This window comes from Akebia trifoliata, chromosome 14 (genome assembly GCF_017979445.1).
Source record: "Akebia trifoliata isolate Shusen 1 chromosome 14, ASM1797944v1, whole genome shotgun sequence".
NCBI classification, from domain to species: domain Eukaryota; kingdom Viridiplantae; phylum Streptophyta; class Magnoliopsida; order Ranunculales; family Lardizabalaceae; genus Akebia; species Akebia trifoliata.
In genome coordinates this window covers 2,006,782-2,028,752 of record NC_141388.1, presented here as the reverse complement: position 1 = coordinate 2,028,752, position 21,971 = coordinate 2,006,782, and the positions used below count along the sequence as shown (strand labels likewise).

General features: G+C 38.5%; 2 protein-coding genes across 4 annotated transcripts; one reads left to right on the top strand and one right to left on the bottom strand.

Moving 5' to 3' along the window:
- Positions 1 to 4,427: 4,427 nt before the first annotated feature.
- Positions 4,428 to 11,437, top strand: LOC147385415 (uncharacterized). Of its 3 annotated transcripts, none has more exons than XM_086422433.1 (11): positions 4,428 to 4,594; positions 6,010 to 6,228; positions 6,384 to 6,511; positions 6,840 to 6,948; positions 7,061 to 7,100; positions 7,633 to 7,722; positions 7,820 to 7,919; positions 8,037 to 8,176; positions 9,427 to 9,529; positions 9,822 to 10,570; positions 10,920 to 11,437. In XM_086422433.1, the coding sequence occupies exons 2-11, from the start codon at positions 6,090 to 6,092 to the stop codon at positions 11,200 to 11,202; spliced, it is 1,881 nt and encodes a 626-aa protein (XP_086278559.1). In that variant the 5' UTR covers positions 4,428 to 4,594; positions 6,010 to 6,089; the 3' UTR covers positions 11,203 to 11,437. The 3 variants fall into 3 exon arrangements, with proteins under 3 accessions (XP_086278559.1, XP_086278560.1, XP_086278561.1); XM_086422434.1 differs by having other exon boundaries at positions 4,428 to 4,703; XM_086422435.1 differs by lacking the exon at positions 4,428 to 4,594 and adding an exon at positions 4,724 to 5,158.
- A 115-nt stretch (positions 11,438 to 11,552) lies between these two features.
- On the bottom strand, positions 11,553 to 14,818 carry LOC147385414 (Pentatricopeptide repeat (PPR) superfamily protein). Its single transcript, XM_086422432.1, has one exon. The coding sequence runs from the start codon at positions 14,753 to 14,755 to the stop codon at positions 11,564 to 11,566; it is 3,192 nt and encodes a 1,063-aa protein (XP_086278558.1). The 5' UTR covers positions 14,756 to 14,818; the 3' UTR covers positions 11,553 to 11,563.
- Between the last annotated feature and the right edge of the window lie 7,153 nt (positions 14,819 to 21,971).

Sequence of the window (21,971 nt, the reverse complement as noted above, 5' to 3'; positions counted from 1 at the left end):
CAAAGTTCACCACGTGATTAACAATGATAATCGGCTCTATGCTGAGGTTATCAAGTTGGTTTATTAATGTTATCACGCGACGTGATTTCTTGGGATCTAATGTTGTATTAATAAGGTGATGTAGGAAATGTTGGATTATGTGAACCTTGAAAAATAAGATTCTGAACTGCAAATCCATTTTAAATCACATAAGAAAAAGTTATTTTTCCTTTACTATTGGTAAAATATTTTTTTGTCATAAAAAAAAAAGAGGTAATTTTGGGGTATTCTTTCTAGAAGTTTTTGTGTAAATTAGAGATATCTTTGACTCTGGCCTTTTTTTGGGTAATTAAAAGTTTAAAATGATCGAAATAACTCATTTTCAAACTCTCGATTTCCCCCCAAAATCCATCGTCTGTAAACTAAGGGGTAAATTTTTTTTACTGTCATCTTCAATATCAAGATTCTATCTCCTTCAACGTTCAAACTTGAAGGGCATGATAAGATTTTTGGGAAGATTGACAATGATTATATTTGAGAAAGAAATCAAAAGACTTTTGGCAAGAAGTTGAACTTTATGAATTGAAGACAAGGTTGAATTGGTTTAAAAATAAACTTTATAGATCAAAGATGTTGTAGACATTAGGATTTTGGGAGGAAAAAAAAAAAAGATAGCTGAAGAATTATGTTATATTTCGATAATTTCTTTAATAGTCTTTCAAATACTAAAGTGAAGGGTGTGTCATCAATTTGAAAATAGTGATGGAATTCTCGAGATTTCAAATTAGGGTATCTTAAAATTAAATATCAATGACTATTTTTATAGGGTCCATGAGAGAAAGTAAAATGATTTTGACATAAACATTTCAAAATTTTGCTTGTTTAGGGGTCAATGTTTTGTTCATGTTTTAATAGAAATCAAAATGGTCCATCAAAATGTTTCGAAATGAAACAAAACCCTGTACTACGATTTTACCCCACCATTTGATATGTCTCTTTTCCAATGAAACATTCTAAAATGAAATGTAACTGTAAATTAATCAACAAAACTCTATCATAATGAAGCATTTCGATCCAATCTTTGTCAACCGTGCAAGGGACATTTACCAGTACGAATTTATTAGTGTTCCTTGCATTTGTTGAAAAATCACCTAATTCTATATCGAGTCGTGATTTTTTGATGCCCCCTCTGACCCCTAAGTGGCATGTGCTAGAACCATAGATTATTTTCCCTTGAAGTACACAATTGTACATCCCCATAAATATGTATAGTTGTGTATCCCTAGGAAAAGAATATATGGTTCTAGCACATACCACATCAGGGGGCTTGTGTCAAAGGGGGGTGTCAAAAAATCATTACTCTTCTAACCTAAATTTGAGAATAATAAATGGATTACTAAGATGTAGTCCCAATAAATATACAAGATATCTTTAATGATTTTTTCTTGATTTGGATCATTTTAATATATTTTCCTTACCTATCAAAAATAAATTAGAGTCGTGTTGGAGTAACATTGAAATTGATATCGTTTCACACATTAGTGTGTACAGAACCATATATGCTTCTCACTAGTATCTCGATGAAATCATCTATGGTTATGTACACATATCCACGTCAACAATGACAATTTCAATGTTACTGCAACATTTTTCAATAAATGAAGTTCCTTCCTAACTTCAATTTGGCAACCACCTCTGTATGCCATCCCTTTCCGCATGGTTGAGACATTATTTCTTATTTTCGATGATGAATAAGTTTCATTTAACCATCTCCAAATCCTCAGGATAAGGTTTTCATGATGATGATGAAAATAAAATGAATGAGACACTAATAATTGTACAAGTTGCTTTCAAGGATTGTGTGGTTGAGAAATACTTCATGGAACACTTGCCATCACATTATGGTGAGGACTTGTTGTCCAAGCTAAAATTCGTATTTAAAGAAGAGAGATTTACTAAAACATACTTATAATTTTCTCAAATTATAGTTTAGTATGCATTTATATATTTTAAAATTTTTTTGAACACCCCCCCCCTCCCCTCCGAAATCAAACATCTTCAACCTACCTTCCCCTCATTTAAAAAAAAAAAAAAATTTCTAAACCATCTTACTCATTATCAAGAATTCGGTCACGAAGTGATTTTTTATTTTATTTTTTCAAAAATTTCTCAATAAAGGATTAGCCGATTAAATCAATGAAATTTTCACTTCAAAAAAAAAAAATGATTTTTGTTTGAAAACCCCATCGACTTCAACCTCTAGGGTAAATTTTTTGACCCTTCAAACCTCAAGAGTCTACCTTCTTGGACCTTTAAATCTTAAAATCAAAATAAAATATTTTTTTAAGAGGTTGAAAATGTTGGGTCTTTGGGAAGAAACCCAAAAGCATCATCTGTATAATCTCCCAAATGAATCGTGTAGCTATCTTGGATTTATTTGAATTAAATCGTTCTAACTTCCTATTGAATATTGTCAAATTTGAACTCGGTTACAATGAGCATGGATTATTTTTTTCTCTTTTACTTGTAATATATTTTTAAATAACGAGAGTACCAAAATGATTATGTGAGGTCAAACATGTTTTAAATCATTTATCAAAATAGCCATTTACATGTTTTCATATTTATTTATTTGTATTGAAATGGGTACTCGCTCTTGAATTACATTTGTGGTTTTATTTTTTATTCTTCTTGTAAATCTGAAATAAAATAAAATAAAATATTTAAAAAAATCATGAAAATTATAATTATTTAAATATAAATATATCTTTTTTTATTATAATGAGAGAAGGACGAGTAAAAGTTTCACACCAAAATTTGAGTGATCATAAATGCATTTATTTTTATATTCAAAATTTATACAATTAGATCATTTTTGTAAAAATTTAGAAAATTGCATTCCAAAATCAGGTTCCTTAATTATCAAAATTATAAAAAATATCTTTTTTTAATTTACATTATCAAAATTTTTTAATCAATATTTTAAATTATAAATAAACCCTTTTGATATATGTACGTTTGCACATGCCGTCGATAAATAATTTTAAATCGAATTAAAGGATTTGTCTCCTAAAATTAAGATGAATCGATCGGGTCAACTCGGTATGTGAGACCGAAATGAGGTACGAGTTTAAAACCATGGGGCTCACCAGAGAAAGAGGCGGTTAATTACGCATTAAATGTGTTGACGTGGCTCTTTGTCTGTGTAGAATGTGGATTGTAGTCGTCCAGAAAGAGTGGTTTTTTTTGCTCACAAATTTTTTGCTGACGTAATCTTCAGTGCTTGACACATCACGCATACACGGGTAGTTTTGTAACTAACAAGGGTAATTTTGTAAATTATGTTGTCATTCAATACAAGCATGCTCATGTTGTTGGTTCAAGTATGAAAGTCAAAACTACGACTTAAAGCAACTTCTTATCATGTACAACCGGGACTATTTAAGTCTGGAGGGTATATGTCCTTAGATGCATTTTACTTGCATCTCGGAGAAATGCATTTACGCGTATGTGCGCACCACCTCATCAAGATATTCTCTATGTGTCCCTCACTAAGGTCACTCGAGCATTAATCTTTATAAATTTCTTTGTCAATGATAAAAATTTAGTAAAAAATTAATAATAGTAAGATTGATTGATTGGATCTTGCTCTTCAATCAATTATATTTAAGTCATGTAGGTCATAAAATATCAAGATATGTGTTAGAATTTATGATAATGTTAACAAAGATGATCCCAATGAAAATAATTTTGGATCCAACTATTAAAAATCATCAATCAACCTACTTTTGTTTGTATAATCTATGAGAGGAGGAGTGTTCTTTGGATCGAATTGGCACTCGTAGAATTTATTATGGTATATTAATTAAAAGTATTCAGAATCTTCAACATCGTTTAAATAACAATGAAAGCCCTTATCTCTCAGATTTGGGTTTGATAAAATGACTCATACTCCTCTATTACACTATGCAAAGTCAAGTCTTCTGAAAGTGAGAGTGAGTTCGTTTTACTTAATTCATTATCTCTATTAATTTCTTTAAAGTTCTCTATATTGATTTCTTGGCAATCGAGGTAGGATCATTTCGAAATGAAAGTACACCTCTGACCTCTGATATTCAATGGATAGATCATATTTGAAAAAAAAAAGAAGAAAAAAAACAACTATTTTTTAACAATGATCAATGACTATTGAACTCTTAAATTTAAGTGATATAGATTTAGAATTTTGTCTAGGTGGCAATATCTCAATCTTTCAAAATCAATGCAGGAAACTTCAAGAAATAAGTAATACAGAATATCCGCTCCCAATTTCTTTTCTTTTTTTTTTCATTATGTTAAGGGCAGACATCACTCTCCAGCTGTCGTTATCCCGAAGGACATGTATGGCACAACCATGGCCCACGTAACACAAGATCATTCTCTGCTCTTCAAAACTTAGTGAGCTGTTTTTGACCGAACGCGGGTACCATCGCCATACCAGACTGTACTACCATCATGTAACTTTCGTGAGAGAAATTCTGATTTTCTAAAGCTCCTGATTCATCGTTTTTGTCTGGAATTCGTCTTATTCAAGGCGATTCCATGTTCTATCTTCGTCTAGGCTCTCTCATCTAAGGTAAAGTCGTCTCCTTTAAAAAAATATATATATTTCTGAGATCCGTGCATCTGGGTTTGTTTAATATTCCAAGAGACAAAATGGGTAATCTCGAGAAAGATCAATTGAGGTAATCTCATGAGATATTTGCATCTGGGGTGGGGTGGTGATCAATTTTCAATTGTTTTTTCTTTGATTTTGGTTTGATATACTAATAGATGCAATTGGTAGTCTCGAGGGAGCTCTATTGAAGTGTGTTTCGAGTTGACTTTTGTTTTATAAACTAAGAGATGAAATGGGTAATCTCGAGAGAGCTCTATTGAGATGTGTTTGGATGATTTCGAGTTGATTTTAGTTCTATAAACTAATAGATCAAATGGGTTATCTCGAGAGAGCTTGATTGAGATGTGTTTGGATGATTTCTATGATATATGCATCCGAGATGGTGTTGAATTTTTTATTCCCTCTTGGATTTTGGTTTTAAATACGAAGAAGGAGACGAAATGGGTAATCTTGAGAGATCTTATTGATGCGTGTTTCGATAACTTCCCTTCTTTGATTTTTGGTTTCATATACTACTAAGAGGTGAAATATGTAATCTTGAGAAAGCTCTCTTGAGTTGTATTTTTCTATAAGTTCTGCATCTTTGTATTGATGTGTTTCATATGAGAAATGTTAAATTTTAGATTGTTATATTATGTGTTGATTTCAATTGATGAGTTTTGAGATTGGTGGATCTCATTGGAACTTCTTAAAGTGGTGCCTCAATGGTTTATCGATAGATTTATGAATATTTCCTGGCCTTGATTGCTTAGAGAGTGAAAGGTGATCTCCACAGAGCCTTCCATCGGCGTCTCTTGGTAATTTCTATGAAGTATGCATTTGGGTGGATTGAATTTTAAGGCCTTTTAATCTATAAAAAAATAAAAGTAAGGCCTTTCTGCTTTGTGGGTTTAGTAGGCTGAGATGGGACGAGTTCACTGGTATATTTCAATATTTTATTTGAAATCTGCATATTTGGGGGATGAAATTCAGATTTGTGTTGACTTGTATAACTGGAAGAACGTTTTTGATAACATTTAATAGCCATGTTTGTCACTCTTTGGATTGATTCTGTTATCTTTAATTATTTTAGTATTTTTGGTTAAATGGGTTTGATTGCTTCAGTGAATTATGTGGATGCTTATTATTTTCCAGATAGCTCTCTTTCTACTGTTTCTCATTTTATTTTTCTTGGGAACTGCCAAAGTTAAACACCACTTAAACAAGTGCAATTAATTTTTATTAAATAAGAAAATGACTATCGAGAAACTTTTAGTTCCATTTGCACCTGAGGTAGATTTTAAGACTCTTTTATGGCCTGTTTATTACATATTTTCGTATGATTTCGATGTTTTCTGACTTCCAGAGTTCTGTTTTTTTTTCCCCAAATGCAGGAGATATTTGAATTAAATTCTAAGAACCCAATTTGCATTTGAGAGTGTAGATCTTTTTTGGGTTGCCTAGAGTTGTGAAGATGGATTCGAAACCAAAGATCTCGGAGTACCGAGAGAGACTAGATAAAACACTTGCATCTGATGATCTTGCAAATGATGAGTCTCTTAAGACCCTTGTTAAGAATCAACTCATACGCTCATCACCGTCAGAGATGCAGGGTTGGTTAATTTTCAGATTTGTGTGGTGACTTTTGTTTCTCTTTCATTTGACAGTCTAGACATTTGTTTCAATTGGGTACTGATTTCAAGGGGATAAATGGAATTCTGGTTTTAGTGTGTTAACATGTTTGACTATTTATATCCTTCTTCTACAGGACACATTGAAAGTTTTGTAGACAAAAGAACAGTGGAAGTATCAAATTTTCTCGACATGTTGAGGAGTGCTTCACAAAAGGATAGTGAGGTGTCAAAAACTAATGGGATACCACATGGTGGTTGGAAGGTATGCTATTGGATTTAAAATGTTTGAATAATCTTCTCTTGCTTCCTTCATCATTTTACTCTCCTTCATCACATTCTTTTGGTTAGTGAGACAAATATGCTGAATGGTGCAACCCATTGAGTGGTGGATCCAACCCATGTCGCATCTGTAGCCTCATATAACAAATAGGCCATATCGATAGGCTCTTCCCAAACACACAATATATTGATTTATTGGGTTTTGTTACTAAAAATTTATAGTGCTTCTGCTTAATTAATAAATGACCTGGTTTTAAAAAAATATGGTTAAAAACCTGACATAATTGAAATCATTGTTCTTCCGTTGACAGTTAAAGCAGGATAATGATGATTACCGTGTTATGTATCGAGAAGGAGCCCAAGGCACTCCCTTTCATACACTGCTTTGTGAAGGCTATGTAGACGGACCTGTGGATGTCTGTGAGTTATGCTAATTTACTACGAGATTTTAAATTTAGAAATCATAAAGTACTAGAAAGATTTATATGATTACATGGAAATCTTTTAAGATAGATTTAATATTTTGTCCCAGGTTTATGTCTCTCATGCGAGTCAACCCTCTATAAGAAATGGTAAGAATCGGTTTCGTCACTCTCCATGCTTTGTGGTATGTATATATATGGATTGAGATCAGGAGACAACCTTACTTTGACAACCTTTTCCTTGCATGGGTAAGAAGTTTCAGAATGGGCTGATTTTTTGCGAGGATGATCTCCTCACCATAGAGATCTTCCTAATCAGCCCATTCTGAAATTTGTTACCCATATAAGACAAAGGTTGTCGATTTATCCCAACCCTATAATTACTTATTTGGTTCTTAATTCTTACATCATGACTTGATGGAGATTTCTGTTTCTACACAAGCACCAGGGGGATATGACTTGATGTGTTAGTTTTCATTCTAGAAAATTCCCATGGGTTCCATTACATAGCTTAAAGATTTTTTTGGTCTTAAAAAGGCCATTGGGGGGAGGGGGGAAGAAGAAGAAAAAGTAACTATACACCCATACATGTGAGGTTGAATGTATGAGCAAAAAAATAAAGAACAAATTTAATGAAATTGTAGTTTGCTGACCATATTCCAAACAATTATTTTATTTTCAGGTGGCCTCAGATTAGCTTCCCGCCTTTCAAAATTACTGCAGCAGATTGCTTGCAAAAAGTCCGAATTGGTGAACAGATTTGTCTAGTGAGGTTAGTCCACCTAGTTCAACATTCACTTAATGAAATTCTTTGTAGTGTTTGATCCTCTTTGGAATGTTGATCTTTTATGCTAACTATTGGAAGAAAGGATGAAGGTTGCATGGCCACTATCAGCTCGAGAGCTTATCTTGCACTATTTTGAATTAGAATATGTTGAAGATGATCTCATCATCGTGCTTCTAAACACGGTAGGCACTTAAAAATTCTGGTGGTCATAATTTATTTCTTCGTTCTTTCACTATGTTAAGCAATTTGGAAATCGAAACTTACTTGGGAAATCTTTTGCTCTGGAAATTTGTTTTCAGATCTCCGATGCAGATAATGTTGATAAATTTACTCATGGGTTCACCCGTGATGGGATACCTGAAGCAAAAGATATTGTGCGGATAGATGTGGTTGGAGGCTTTGCTTTACAAAAGGTGACTTCAAGCCGGAGTTACTTTCGGTGAGTTTTACTTATATTGGCTAAGCTCTTGAACTGCATCTGGAGGATCTTACTTGTGTAAGGATGATTAGATTTGGCATCAATAGCATTTCAAGGAAGAAAAAGATTGATTACATGTATTTTGTATTTGTCCAACTTATCTTAAAACCTGCAGTTTCCAAGCTAAGAAGTTGTCAGCTCTCCATGTATGTTAATGTCATTACGATTCCTCATAATGTACTTTGTTTACTTTTTGGGTTGACCATTGAAGGACACCACCACATTAAGAATATATATTACTGAATTAAGTGAATAAATAGAAACTACGACACACAAATTAGTATGAAAGGCCTACAAATGGTAGGATGGAACTCATAACATAAAATTTCATCGTCTGAATCTGTCAAATTTCCCCAGGATATTAATTAGCGAATAACAATCAAGATGCAGCTTTCTTACCTTTTAGTGAATTTGTGACACCTCATTGTACCCAAATTCTTTGACACTCATTGTATCTTTTTTGTAAGGTAAGTTATGGGTCTGCCATACCTAATTCACCAAACATCCCAAAAAAGAAACAAGAGAAAAAAATAAAAATGGATCCAAGAGTAAGTGCAAAAGTTGAACTTGGGTTTTGGCATGCTTTTCAGACCCCACTACAGGGGAGAAATAAGAAGTCAGTTTAAACCCTACTAACCAGGTCACCTATAACCCCATTCGAACTCAGGGGTCACCTATAACCCTATTAATGCATGTTGAGATGATAGGTGTATACTTAATTCACAATGAAGTAAAATTAACAAAAAGCTACAAATGACAATTGATGTGTTCTACGTGTGCATTGGAAGTATGCATCGGTTCTCGCTTACAACACCCTTGCACAAACCCTAACATATATTTTTTCTCAATTTCATTTTTTTCAAATGCTCTTCGCATAACTGTTTTATCTCTTTACCCATTTTTATATGGTTGAATATACAAATGTTCTGGGGGCAGCATGGGAGTACCTTGTGTGTCCATCTATAACTCATGTTTATACCTTTCCAGGACTCCAGGCTACATATAATCATTTGAAATTGTTAATTTGGGGATTTAAACAGCTCAAGATGTATGGTGGCCCCTGAGTGAAGTCCACATCTAGAGCCTAGGCTCATGTTGGGACAGGCGTCACCATTGAATGGCTCTCACTATGCTTGGGTTCAAGGATTTTATAATATCGATAAGACAAACAACATAATTTTGTTAAATAGAGCATTTCTATAATTCTGCAGGACGATTGCAACTATGGATATGAAGCTCGACTTCGTTCCTCCATCACTTATCAACTTTGTCTCAAGACATCTCATAGGCAGCGGTTTTAAGCTTTATAAAAAGGTAACATTCTCATTTGGGATAATATTTATTGCCTTTGGGCTTTGCCATAATTGTAAACAACTATTGAAATTATTTGAACGAGTGTTATAATGTTTTGCAATGTTGAGCTTATAATTTGAGCCAAACCTTTGTAATGTTTGAAGAATGTGTTTTAATCTTTCGTTGGGGTGTGACGAATAATTTAAGAAATTGGGGTGTAATAAGTTAAAATTTGGGTGCCAGTAGCAGCTCTCTGCTTTTTCTTATTCGTTTTTGGCATTTTCTCTCATTTCCCAAATCCTTGACAATCCAGGCAGTTGCTTCATTGGCCTCAATTGATGACGATTTTCGCAAGGCCTTGGAGGAGGATCCACTCTATGTTCGAGTACGTGAAGGTCTATATGACAAGAAAAAAGTCAACAAGGATCTGAAGTTAGAAGTCCTCAAGAGTGAGAAACCTTCAAGCATCTACCCTGAAGAACTGGCAACTGAAACTCTGAATGCTGATACACCATTTTTAGACCAAACGTCTCGTGTCAACAATTGTATAATTGCAAGTCCACAGGCACGTGCTGCAGTTACAGGTCAGACATCTAGAGATGAGATTGAGGAAGAAGAGATTGAAGAAACTCGCACTGAAACTCTGAAGGCTGATACACCGTTTATAGACACTAGAGATGAGATAGAGGAAGAAGAGATTGAAGAACGACACTTAGAGGAGAATGGTGAAGGTATGCATCACTCAACTGATCTGACTACAGAGTATAACTATGTTAGCGAAGCGAAGAAAGTTTTTATCAGTCCAGAAGTGGAACATGCTTTGGGCATATTAAGCAATGCCATTTCTATGGTTCGGGGAGGTGGATTTGGCATCCAAACTTTGTCTCAATTAGGCTCCAATACACAAGAACTTGTAAATTTGGAAAGGGTTGCAGCAGAGGTGGGATCAACTTCTTCTGAAGATAAGTTGGATAGCGGAGTTTGTCTCAATGCACCAAAAATGGACAACATGGATAGGGCTTTGGATGAAGCTGGAAAAAGTTCTGGCTTTCTCAACGTCAGGTAATTTTGCTACTAAAGTTAACAACTTAGTTGAGTTAGAAAATTCTTAATTAAAAAAAATGATTAAGTTGCCGAATATTCTTTTGATACAAAAAATTACAACATGCAACAATTGCATGCCATGTTGGACCCTATATAATTCATAATCATCATCATCGTCATCGAAGTATTATCTGAAAATCTGGGTCGGTTGGTCGATTGTAATTCATGACAAGAATACACATTGTTGTTGGTTTCAAGTCAACCCAAATGCTATCCCCACCCATGCACATTTGTTACCAAGTTTACCGTTATTATTAGTGTCTTACCTGTTTTTTTCATTTGTTTACATTTTTTGCCTGTTTTGCAGGAATAGCAGACTAGATTCACCATCAAGGGAAGTGAACCGTAACCAAATAGCACCCGCATCGCCAAAACAAAATTCCAAGATTTTGAGTGGAACTCAAGTGAGTTCTTCCATGAAGGGGGTAACAGAAGAGGGACCAGAGTTGAACAACATGAAGGATTGTAAAGAAATTACTGTCAAGGTCAATGGCATCCATGAAGTCAGTGTTAATGGTGAAAAGAAGAAATTCAGGCAAAAGAAGAAGCAGAAGCTCAGTTGCTTACACTTCATTTCAAACTTTATTTGATATACATAGAACTTTTTGTAGTCATTGTGATCTAGCTTTCACAGGGTTTGCAAATCCGCCACATTTTTGGTGACCGAAGTTGGCAACTTAATTTGCGAAGTCGGTTCACTATTGGTGAGGGTTTTGGGGAAATTAGTAACCATGTTTGTAACACAAGAAAACCCTGTAAAAAATAAGTTAAAGCCATACCATCGATTAATAAATCACGACCGGATATTGATTGACTAGTGGTTAATTGTGTCTGTAATGCAGCAAACGATATTACATGAAGCTACTGTTCTGCTTTTTCACATTATATACATTCAATCATTGAACAGAAATTGAAGCTATGCACAGCAAATATAAATATGCACCAGAATGATTAAACAGAAATGTACGACAAAAACTTTCTTTTACTCATGAGAGCCCATTTTTTTTGTATTACAGTATGAGCTAAATCTTGCTTCCCTTCTCTATTTAACCCATAGAAAACAGTTCGAAAATTTACGGTACTGGGACAAATCCCACTATCCAACATTTCATGGAGAAGCTGAAGTGCTTCTTCAGACCTGCCCATCTTACATAGACTAGTTATGAACATTGAATAAGTCTTAAAATCAGGAAATGGCCCTTTCAGTTTCATTCGACGAAAGACATCCCAAGCATCAAAAACCATTCCCATGTTCATGTACCCACGAATCAACGCAGAATAAGTAACAATGGTCGGCTCACAACCCTCTTCTCCTAGTTTCTTGTAAATTTCCAAAGCTTTTTCAATCTTTTTCTCCTTAAAAAAATGAACCATCAAAGATGTATATACATGGACTGTTGGATTGATACCTTCCTGTTTCATTGCCTCCACCTTGGCTAAGGCCTCGTCCAATCTTCCCCCTCTTAGCAATCCATGAACAAGACTTCCATAAATATGCTGATCAAGAGTACATCGTGCTGGCCCCGATTCATCTATCAACTCCAAGGCCGCCTCTAGCCTCCCCGCTCGGCAGAGTGCCCTAATGACCAAGGAATAGCTAAGTGGAATCCCAAATCTACAGGTACGTAGAGATTCCATGCATCTTCTGGCATCCGATAACATACCCATCTCACACACACAATTAAGATAAATCTCGGTCAATTCTTTATCCGGAACATATCCTTCGTTAATCATCTCATGAAAGGTTTTGATTGCTTCGTCTACCTTGCGGCCTTTCTTCCCACAAAGAAACATGATCAAGTACTTGTACGTACTCCCATTCGGCTTATGACCATCAGCCTTCATCTCCTCGAATTTCTTTAGAGCAATCTCTGTGAGGCCAGCTCGGCCGTATTGCATGATCATAATAGTCCATGTATCCGATGTTATTAAGCACCCTCTTCTTCTCATGTCAAAGTAGAGGTTTCTCATGAGTTTAAAATCTTTTGCAGATCCCGATATTTTGATGGCCATGTTATATGTTTCTGTATTGTGGCTATAACCATCTTGCTGCCCCACCCAAGCGAAAAATCTCAATGCAGCATGTCCGTGCCGTTGACAACTACGAAGAACCTCAAGAACAAGTTCTGGAGTGAACTCAACTGTGCATTTGTCCAATGTTTCTTGAATTGAGCTCCAGTCCATGGAGGATGACAAAATCCTACATATTTCATGAAGATCACAATCATTATAAATCTTTGTTGGTGGCTGCACTAAGAGAACTTCAACCCTCCCTTTGAGTTCTGTGGACTTGGACATATCTACGACAGTTTCAGTCTCTCGACAGAGAGACTGGTCACTGGTGGGTAGATCAACCAATTCACTTTCTTGAGTATGAAGTTTAGTGGTTCTCCAAATCTTCTTGACTTTCTCTAAAGTCTCTACTTCTCCTTTTTTCTCTAAAGAGCATATGATGGAGTTGAATATTTCATTTCCAATGTTTGTTTTAGTATCCTGCATTTTGATCAAAAGCTTAATAGCATCATCTGTTCTTGAAACTTTACAAAGCTCTTTAATGAATACTGTATAAGATTTCTTAGTTGCCCTTAAGCCTTTCTCTTTCATACTCTCGAAAACTTCCCATGCTTCAGAAACATGGCTGTGCTGAACATGACCAGCAACCAAAGCCGTGATCACCACGGTATCTGGTTCAACTCCATTGTCCAACATCTCTTCATATAGCTTGCAAGCTCTTTCGTACTCATTCGACCTGAAGAGGTGTTGCATCAGCTCTGTGTAAGTGGAGACTGTGGGAACATGTCCTGATTTTGTCATGCTTTCGAACACTTCAAAGGCCTTAGAAACTTCATCTTTCCTCAAGTACCCATTGACGATAATACCATAAACTTTCCCATCAACAACACGGTTTTGCTTCATAATGTCAACAATTTCTAAAGCACTGGCAATTTCACCATCCCTGCACAATCCTTTCACAAGAATTTCAAAATTTTCAGGATCAAGTGTTACATTTTTACTCTTGAGCTCATGAAGCAATTCTAAGGCTTCTCTGATTCTCCTCAAGAAGCAAAAACTTCTAAGTATGCAAGAATATACTTCCCGTTCTGGAATCTGAGAAACTTTCATCATGTCATCTCCAACCAAGTAAACACTAGAGATATCTCCTGATCCCGATAAACAACTCAATAGACGCTTATACAAATTCATATCTACACACATGTTCTTAAAGACCATCTCCTTGTAAAACTCAATTGCAATCTCAGCTTTCCCTGCGCTGCACAAAGCATGGACAATCAATTTGTAGGCCGTCTCATCGGGTTCACAACCACATCTCCTCATTTTTTCAAAAACCATCAAAACCTTCCCAATCAATTTTGCCTTCCCGTAACTAGAAATGAGAATGGTCCATGTCTTAATGTCCATCGGACACAATTCCTTCTCCATTTCCTCAACCAATTTTTCCATCAAATTAAATTCCTTTGCTTCTCCAGCTATGTATATCATGGTATTGTAAGTCCCACTCGTATGGCGAAATCCCGTTCTAAGACTCACCCAATCGAAGAACCTTAGAGCTAAATGGCCTATTTTAAAGCACCTTTTCAATACTTTCTCGACAATATCTGAATTAAGTAGAAAACCCGAGTTTTCTAAGCGTTCCTCCATCGAAATTACATCATTTTCAGCTCGTATAATCTCGGTAATCTTTTGAACAATTGGGCTAACGTCAGATATAACTGGATTTCCCAAGTGGGTATCTGCCGATATCAATGTTTCAGCATTTTCAAGCTGTGTACTCTCATTGGCAATTCTACAAACAATTGGGCTGCCATGTGAGTGTTCTTGCCTTTGCTTTGAATTCCTGGTATGGGTTTCTTGAGATATTGGAATCCCTGTTGAATTCTTCTTCTGAGGGTTGAGATTCTCAGTTCCTATAATCTCTGTGATCATGGTGAAAATAGAACCTATGTCTTTGGTTTCTTTCTGTGTTTTTTTAATCTGGGCATCTTCAATTTTCTCAGTTTTGGTGAGGTTTGAAGGCTTCGAGTGAATTAAAGCGTGAAACTTTGGGAATTTTAAAATTTGGGAATTAATAAGGATCTCTGGTGGAATTGAATCTAAGGATCGGAGTTTGGATAAACACCTCATTTTCGTTATTCTACACAAGTGAACAAAAATTGTAGGAAATTCTCTAACAGTCTTAACGGGATTTTATTTAGGATAATTTACATAATGCCCTCTATATTTTGAAGAATATTAGGGATACCCCCCCTTTTTTTTTCAAACTGATGATATGCATTCCTTGACCTCAGTCTTCTATTGTAGACTAATAGAAAACGATCCAAATGCCCTCATCTTCAACCTCTAGCAATAAACACTCCACTTTTCTCTAAACTATATGTTATCTTCGAGTTCTATTATAAATTATTTTTAACATATTCAACATCATCTTCGATTCATTGATTAGTGGACAAACCATTGGTGAGTTGGGAGTTGATATTCGTTGTTAGGGAAAATCTCTCAGAAATTTTCTCTTCAATTTCGCACCATGAGCCAATCATCTTTTGTATTTTTTTTCAATTCACGTGGCGTTGTGTTATTGGTTCATCAACTTAACACATTTTTCCTTAACAACTTGACATTTACAAATTAATTTATAATAAAAATTGAATAATGGAATAACTTTGTCTCAACTATAGCTTGGCTTTGATGATAGTAAAATTTATTCATTTTATTATTAATAATAATTATTTTATATTATCTAAAAAATTATAAATAATTTAAATATGAGAGCAACAAGGAACAATTTCACTACTATCCTCTAACCCAATGTGAATGACATGACAACAGAGTAGTCTTCATCATTTGAGCCTTGACGCAACCACTTAGGGTCACCCTCTCAAATCCAATCAGATTGCATGGAAGGATGGGGAGTTTTAAAGTGGAAACCACCCGCTTTTATAATTATTGGGCTATATTTCCTGGTCAAGTATGATTTTAAATCTCGTCTGAGACTGAGATGATTCGTCTGATACGTCTCGATATCATCCACCAACGAGACAGAGAGACAAGTCAAATGTATCGGACAATAATTAAAATCATAGTTTATTTTTCTCATTATTGAATGAGACGATTCAAACACATCAGAAAACTTGTTCGAGACGACTCGATCTCGTTCATGGATAAGACATGACATCAAAACAAGATTTAAGACCATGTGCTCAATTGATTTGTCTAGACAAACTCATCATCATTATTGTTGAAGCCTTACTCGAAAGATTTAAGGTTGGTCAAATAAATACATTTGATTTAGGAAAAACACGAATTCGGGTAAAGCTGATTATAAGAAATTAATCCTAAAATTTAAGGAATTATAAGAACAAAATTAACTCCTTTCAAGCATTGAAACATGAACTTACACTAAACAACGATAAAATTGTTGTCTAAAACCATACCTTTTATTACAGACATTAAGTTTCTTAACCTAATTTTTAAATTGAATTGCATTAATTTAAGTAATTGCATCCGTCCCAATCAGTTTTGGGATTTTTTTAATGCTAAAGTGACGTATTTGCACTTATATAAATGGGATCAATAAAAGAGGAAACTGAAATTAACTTTCAGAAACAACAAAGCCAAAATGTTCGATTTTGAAGTTCTAGAAATCTAGAAAGCCAAAATCTAACAATCTGAACCAAACACCCCCTCTCATATTCGATGATTTTAATTTCTTTGGTCTGCCCTGGTGTCACGGCCCTATTCTTTCGAAGCGGGGTCGTGCGGCGCAAGGGGGTCAAGTCCACTTGCAAGCCTGTAAAATGATCGTACACCACACACACGTAGCTAGCAAACAAGTAAACGAGGCAACACGAGATAAAGCCCGAAGGCAACTTTGTTGATATAATATTGATTACACGGTGTAACGCGGTATAAAAGCAAATAGATGCGTTACAAGCAATTGATGATCCTATGACACGCGGGACCTCCACGGAGCTGGGCTTCAAGGGCTTCAACAACGTGGGTGTAGGCCGGGGATTGGGACAGCACTGACACCCTTCCTACAAAGTGTATGCTAAGTCTTTACTAGATTTCCAGAAGGGAACATCAAAAGTAGAGGCCGGTCATACTCCCTTATTACGAAAATGCCACTAAGCTAACAAGTGCCCTGGCACGGGGCTGACACGTACCCTAAGCTAACAGATATGCCCTGGTACGGGGGCTGACATGGCTTCATAACGAGCCTTACATAGTGTTACATAGGGGCTCCCGGGTGACTCCGGGGCGAGCTACACCTAAACTCTAGGTGTCAGAGTACATGGCCGTTACAGTCTCCCCCACCTATTCTGCAGACGTCCTCGTCGCATTGTCCCTGACAAACTCTTCAATCTTCTGCTTGAATGGTTGTAGGTTCTCTGCTCTTTCCCAGGTGGCTTCACATTCTGGCAAGTTCTTCCAAGTGACAAAGTACTCCATGTGCTGCTGCTTGCTTGAACTGCTGCTGACTTGACGCTCGGCGAGAACTTGGTCGACAACACGTTCCGGCTGGATTGTTGAACGAGAAGGTGAACGTGTTGGAATGCTGCGTGCTGGATCTGCTGGATCTGCATGGAATGGCTTGAGACAGCTGGCATGGAAGACAGGGTGGATGTTGCGTAACCAGTGCGGTAACTTCAGCTTGTAGGAGACCTTGCCGACTCGAGAGAGGATGAGCATTGGACCTTCATAACGCTGTAGTAGACCCCTGTGTGCTCGCTGTACTCGGTTGAACCTTCTCAACTGATCTGTCTTGAGTAGAACTAAGTCACCAACTTTGAAACGATCTGGTCGACGATGTTCATCAGCCCATTTCTTCATCCGCTTTGACGCTTTTTCAAGGTAAGATCTGGCAATTTCATTGTTGTCCTGCCAAAACTTAGCAAACTTGTACGCCCTTGGACACTGTCCCTGATATCCTGAAACAATAGTATGAGGAGTTAAAGGTTGTTGGCCAGTAATAAGTTCAAAAGGACTCTTGTTGGAGGAAGAGCTCTTCTGAAGGTTGAAACAGAACTGTGCGACATCAAGTAGATTCGCCCAATCCTTTTGGTTGGCAGTGACAAAATGCCTAAGATATTCCTCCAACATGGCATTAAATCTTTCAGTCTGCCCATCTGTTTGTGGATGTCCACTGGTCGAAAAGTCAAGCTGAGACCCAAGTAATCTGAACAATTCGGTCCAGAATCTCCCGGTAAATCTTGAATCTCTGTCGCTGACAATGTTCTTGGGCACACCCCAATACTTGATGACATGCTTGAGGAACAAGTGCGCTGTTTCTTCTTCTGCTGAGCAATATGTCGAGGTCGGTATAAATGTAGCATATTTGGAGAAACGGTCCACAACCACAAGGATGGACCCATACTCTGCAACCTTCGGCAAACCTGTGACAAAGTCCATAGAAACACTTTCCCAAGGCCTTTGGGGGACTGGAAGCGGTTCCAGCAGCCCAATAGGTTTGTCGCGCTCGATCTTGTCTTGCTGGCAAATGAGGCAGGTCCTCACATAGTCTAACACATCATCACGGATGTTCGGCCAGTAGTATCCTCGCTCCAAGAGAGCTAATGTGCGGCGCCAGCCCGGATGGCCAGCCCATGGAGTGTCGTGACACTCCCTCATCAGTTCTCGTCTTAGCCCGTCCGCACGTGGAACAAACATGCGGCTCTTGGTGGTATATAACAACCCATCCCGAAGCCAGAAACGGCGTGCTTTCCCCTTCTGCACCATATCCAATATGGCCTTCGCCTGGGGATCACTGTTCAAACCATTCTGAATTCTCTGCTGTAAAGTGCTGGTAACTTGAGAAACTTGTCGCTGAAGTGCTGCTAGCTCTGCTTTGCGACTCAAGGCATCGGCCACGTTATTGTTCTTTCCTGGCTTGTAATCCAAGGCCAAGTCGAACTCTGCGAGGAATTCTTGCCAACGAGCCTGTTTCGGTGTCAACTTCTTCTGAGTCAGGAAATGGCTCACACCACATTATCAGTCTTCACATGAACCTGTGATCCTAACAAATAATGTCTCCAAACTCTCAAACAGTGGACGACGGCTAACAACTCTTTCTCCTGTGCGGTATAGCGTCTCTCAGCATCATTGAGCTTCCGACTTTCATAAGCAAGCGGATGCCCATCCTGTAACAACACTCCTCCAATAGCAAAGTCAGATGCATCTGTCTGAACTTCAAACGGCTTGGTGATGTCGGGTAGAGCTAAGACTGGGTCTTGCATAACAGCAAGCTTGAGGTCTTCAAACGCCTCATTACACTTGTCCGACCAGGACCAAGTGTGATCTTTCTTCAACAGGTCTGTGAGAGGTGCGGCTCTTTTGGAATAACCTTGGACGAAACGTCTATAATAGTTCACAAGACCGAGGAATGACCTGAGTTCTGTGACAGTAGAAGGGGTTTTCCATTCATCAATAGCTCGCACTTTCTCCATGTCCATCCGGATCTGTCCATTACCCACAACATGGCCAAGAAACATAATCTGCTCTTGGGCGAATGAACACTTCTCTAGCTTGACATACAACTGATTGTCGCGAAGCACTTGGAATACCTTGCGTAAATGTTGAACGTGCTCTTCTAAGGTAGAACTGTATACCACAATGTCATCGAGATATACCACAACAAACTTGTCGAGGTATGGTCTGAAGAGGTCGTTCATCAAGGTGCAGAATGTCGCAGGTGCGTTCGTAAGGCCGAAGGCATAACTAAGAACTCATAAGCACCATACCTGGTAGAACAGGTAGTTTTCGGCTCATCTCCATCTGCAACCCGTACTTGATAGTACCCTGATCTCAAATCCAACTTGGAAAAGTACTTGGCTGCTCCAAGTTGATCAAACAAATCGGCAATCAGTGGAATCGGATACTTATTCTTGACGGTAACCTTGTTCAGCGCTCGGTAGTCTACACAAAGTCGCAATGACCCATCGTGCTTCTTCTGGAATAAAACAGGCGCCCCATAAGGTGCCTTCGAAGGTCTGATAAATCCAGACTCCAGAAGTCCATCAAGTTGCTTGCGTAGCTCAGCTAGTTCCGGAGGACTCATCCTGTATGGCCCCTTTGCAGGAGGCTTGGTACCAGGTACTAGTTCGATTTGATGATCAATCGGCCTACGTGGCGGTAGGGTCTTCGGAAGCTCTTCCGGCATAACATCATCAAATTCAGTCAAAACCTGTTTAACCAATGGGGGAGTTGAACTATGGTCCTGATCATCAGGTTCAACTCGCAAGGTAGCAAGAAACGTTTGCTCACCTTTCTTCAACCCTTTCTTCAGCTGAAGGGCTGAGATCATCTTTCCCTCTTCTTTACCTGTAGAGAGAGGAATGAAGCTTGGACTTTCACCTAGCAAGCCCAAAGTGTTGGCAAATGGCATCGGACGGCCCTGTTCTGTCGCAGAAAGTCCATCCCAATGATAACTCGGAACTCATCGAGTGGAACTGCGAGAAGATCTAGCTTACCCTTCCATGGACCCATCTTGATGGCCACGGACTTGGCCGACCCTTGTATAGGAGTGGCCTCGGAGTTAACAGCTTTCATACGGCTTGAATCCTTTTCGAGCCGGATATTGAGGCGCTTCGCCTCTGCAGGGGAATGAAGCTATGTGTAGCTCCCGTATCAACCATTGCCTGGGTGGTCTTACCACCAATCTCCACATCAACATACATGAGACCCTTACGCTGACGGATCGTCTTAGTCTCAGAGGTCTGTTTCATTGCATTCAACAGATGCATAGCTCCCATATGAGAAGATTCATCCTCATCTTTCTCACTTGAACTCTCGTGACTAGGGTCACTCTGGGAAGCTAACAGTGCATTCAACTTGCTTCTCTGCGGGCAATTGAACGTCTTATGAGGACCACCACACAAGTAACACTGAATCTTGTTGCGGTGATTGTTGGACTGGGTACCGGTGTTCTTCGAAGGGGAGGAATCCCGATGGGATCTCCTGCTTGGACTGTGTCTAGATCCTCCATTTTTACCTTTGGAAGACCCATGGGTGCGTTCACTCTGCTGAGAGTACCCTTTCGACTGATTGGATACCTTCTTCTTTCCCATCCACGGAGAATAATCCGTCAACCGCTCAGCTGCGGCGATAGCAGTCGTGAGGTCTTGCACACGTTGCCTCTGTAGTTCTGTCTGAACCCAAGGCTTAAGCCCTTCTGTAAACGAGAACAGCTTGTCTTTCTCTGACATATCACGGATATCAAGCATCAATGCGGAAAATTGCTTGACGTAGTCGTGCACGGTACCAGTATGTTGGAGTTGCCTCAACTTCCTGCGGGCAATGAACTCCACATTCTCGGGTAGGAACTGATTCTTCAGCTCCCTTTTGAGGTCTTCCCATGTATCGATGGAGCATTGGCCACTCTCCATCTCGGTGTACTTTGTTCGCCACCATAGCTTAGCGTCACCTGCAAGATACATAGAAGCAGTTGTTACTTTTACCTCTTCTGAATCCGACGAGCTGCACGGAAGTACTGTTCCATATCAAACAGGAAGTTCTCGAGCTCTTTCGCATCGCGTGCACCACTGAAGGCGCGTGGCTCGGGGACTCGCAAGCGCGAGGGAGGAGCATCACCACCGGTAGGCCGCTCGTTACCAACGGCTCTTACCAGGAGGCCTACCTTAGTAGTGAGCTCCGTGATCTGTTCCTGTAATGTAGCTATGGATCCTCGGGTATCTTCCTCGAGGTCAGTCACTCTGGCTCGGAATGTCTCGGATCTTTCCTCCAGCGTGTTCTGTCGATCATCCAATTGCGCAATACCATCAACTATCCCGGATAGCATACCTACCTTTTCCTCTAATACCTCATGCGTTCCTTGTTTGTACGTGGTGCTGGTGTGTTTGGAGCGGGTTGATCCGCGGTACTAGTAGTTCCTCTTACCATTGTTCGCGTGAACTGAATGGGATCTCCGGGGAATAGCTAGGGGGATACCAACCTTGCTCAAACAACTGCTGCTCTGATACCAACTGTCACGGCCCTATTCTTTCGAAGCGGGGTCGTGCGGCGCAAGGGGGTCAAATCCACTTGCAAGCCTGTAAAATGATCGTACACCACACACACGTAGCTAGCAAACAAGTAAACGAGGCAACACGAGATAAAGCCCGAAGGCAACTTTGTTGATATAATATTGATTACACGGTGTAACGCGGTATAAAAGCAAATAGATGCGTTACAAGCAATTGATGATCCTATGACACGCGGGACCTCCACGGAGCTGGGCTTCAAGGGCTTCAACAACGTGGGTGTAGGCCGGGGATTGGGACAGCACTGACACCCTTCCTACAAAGTGTATGCTAAGTCTTTACTAGATTTCCAGAAGGGAACATCA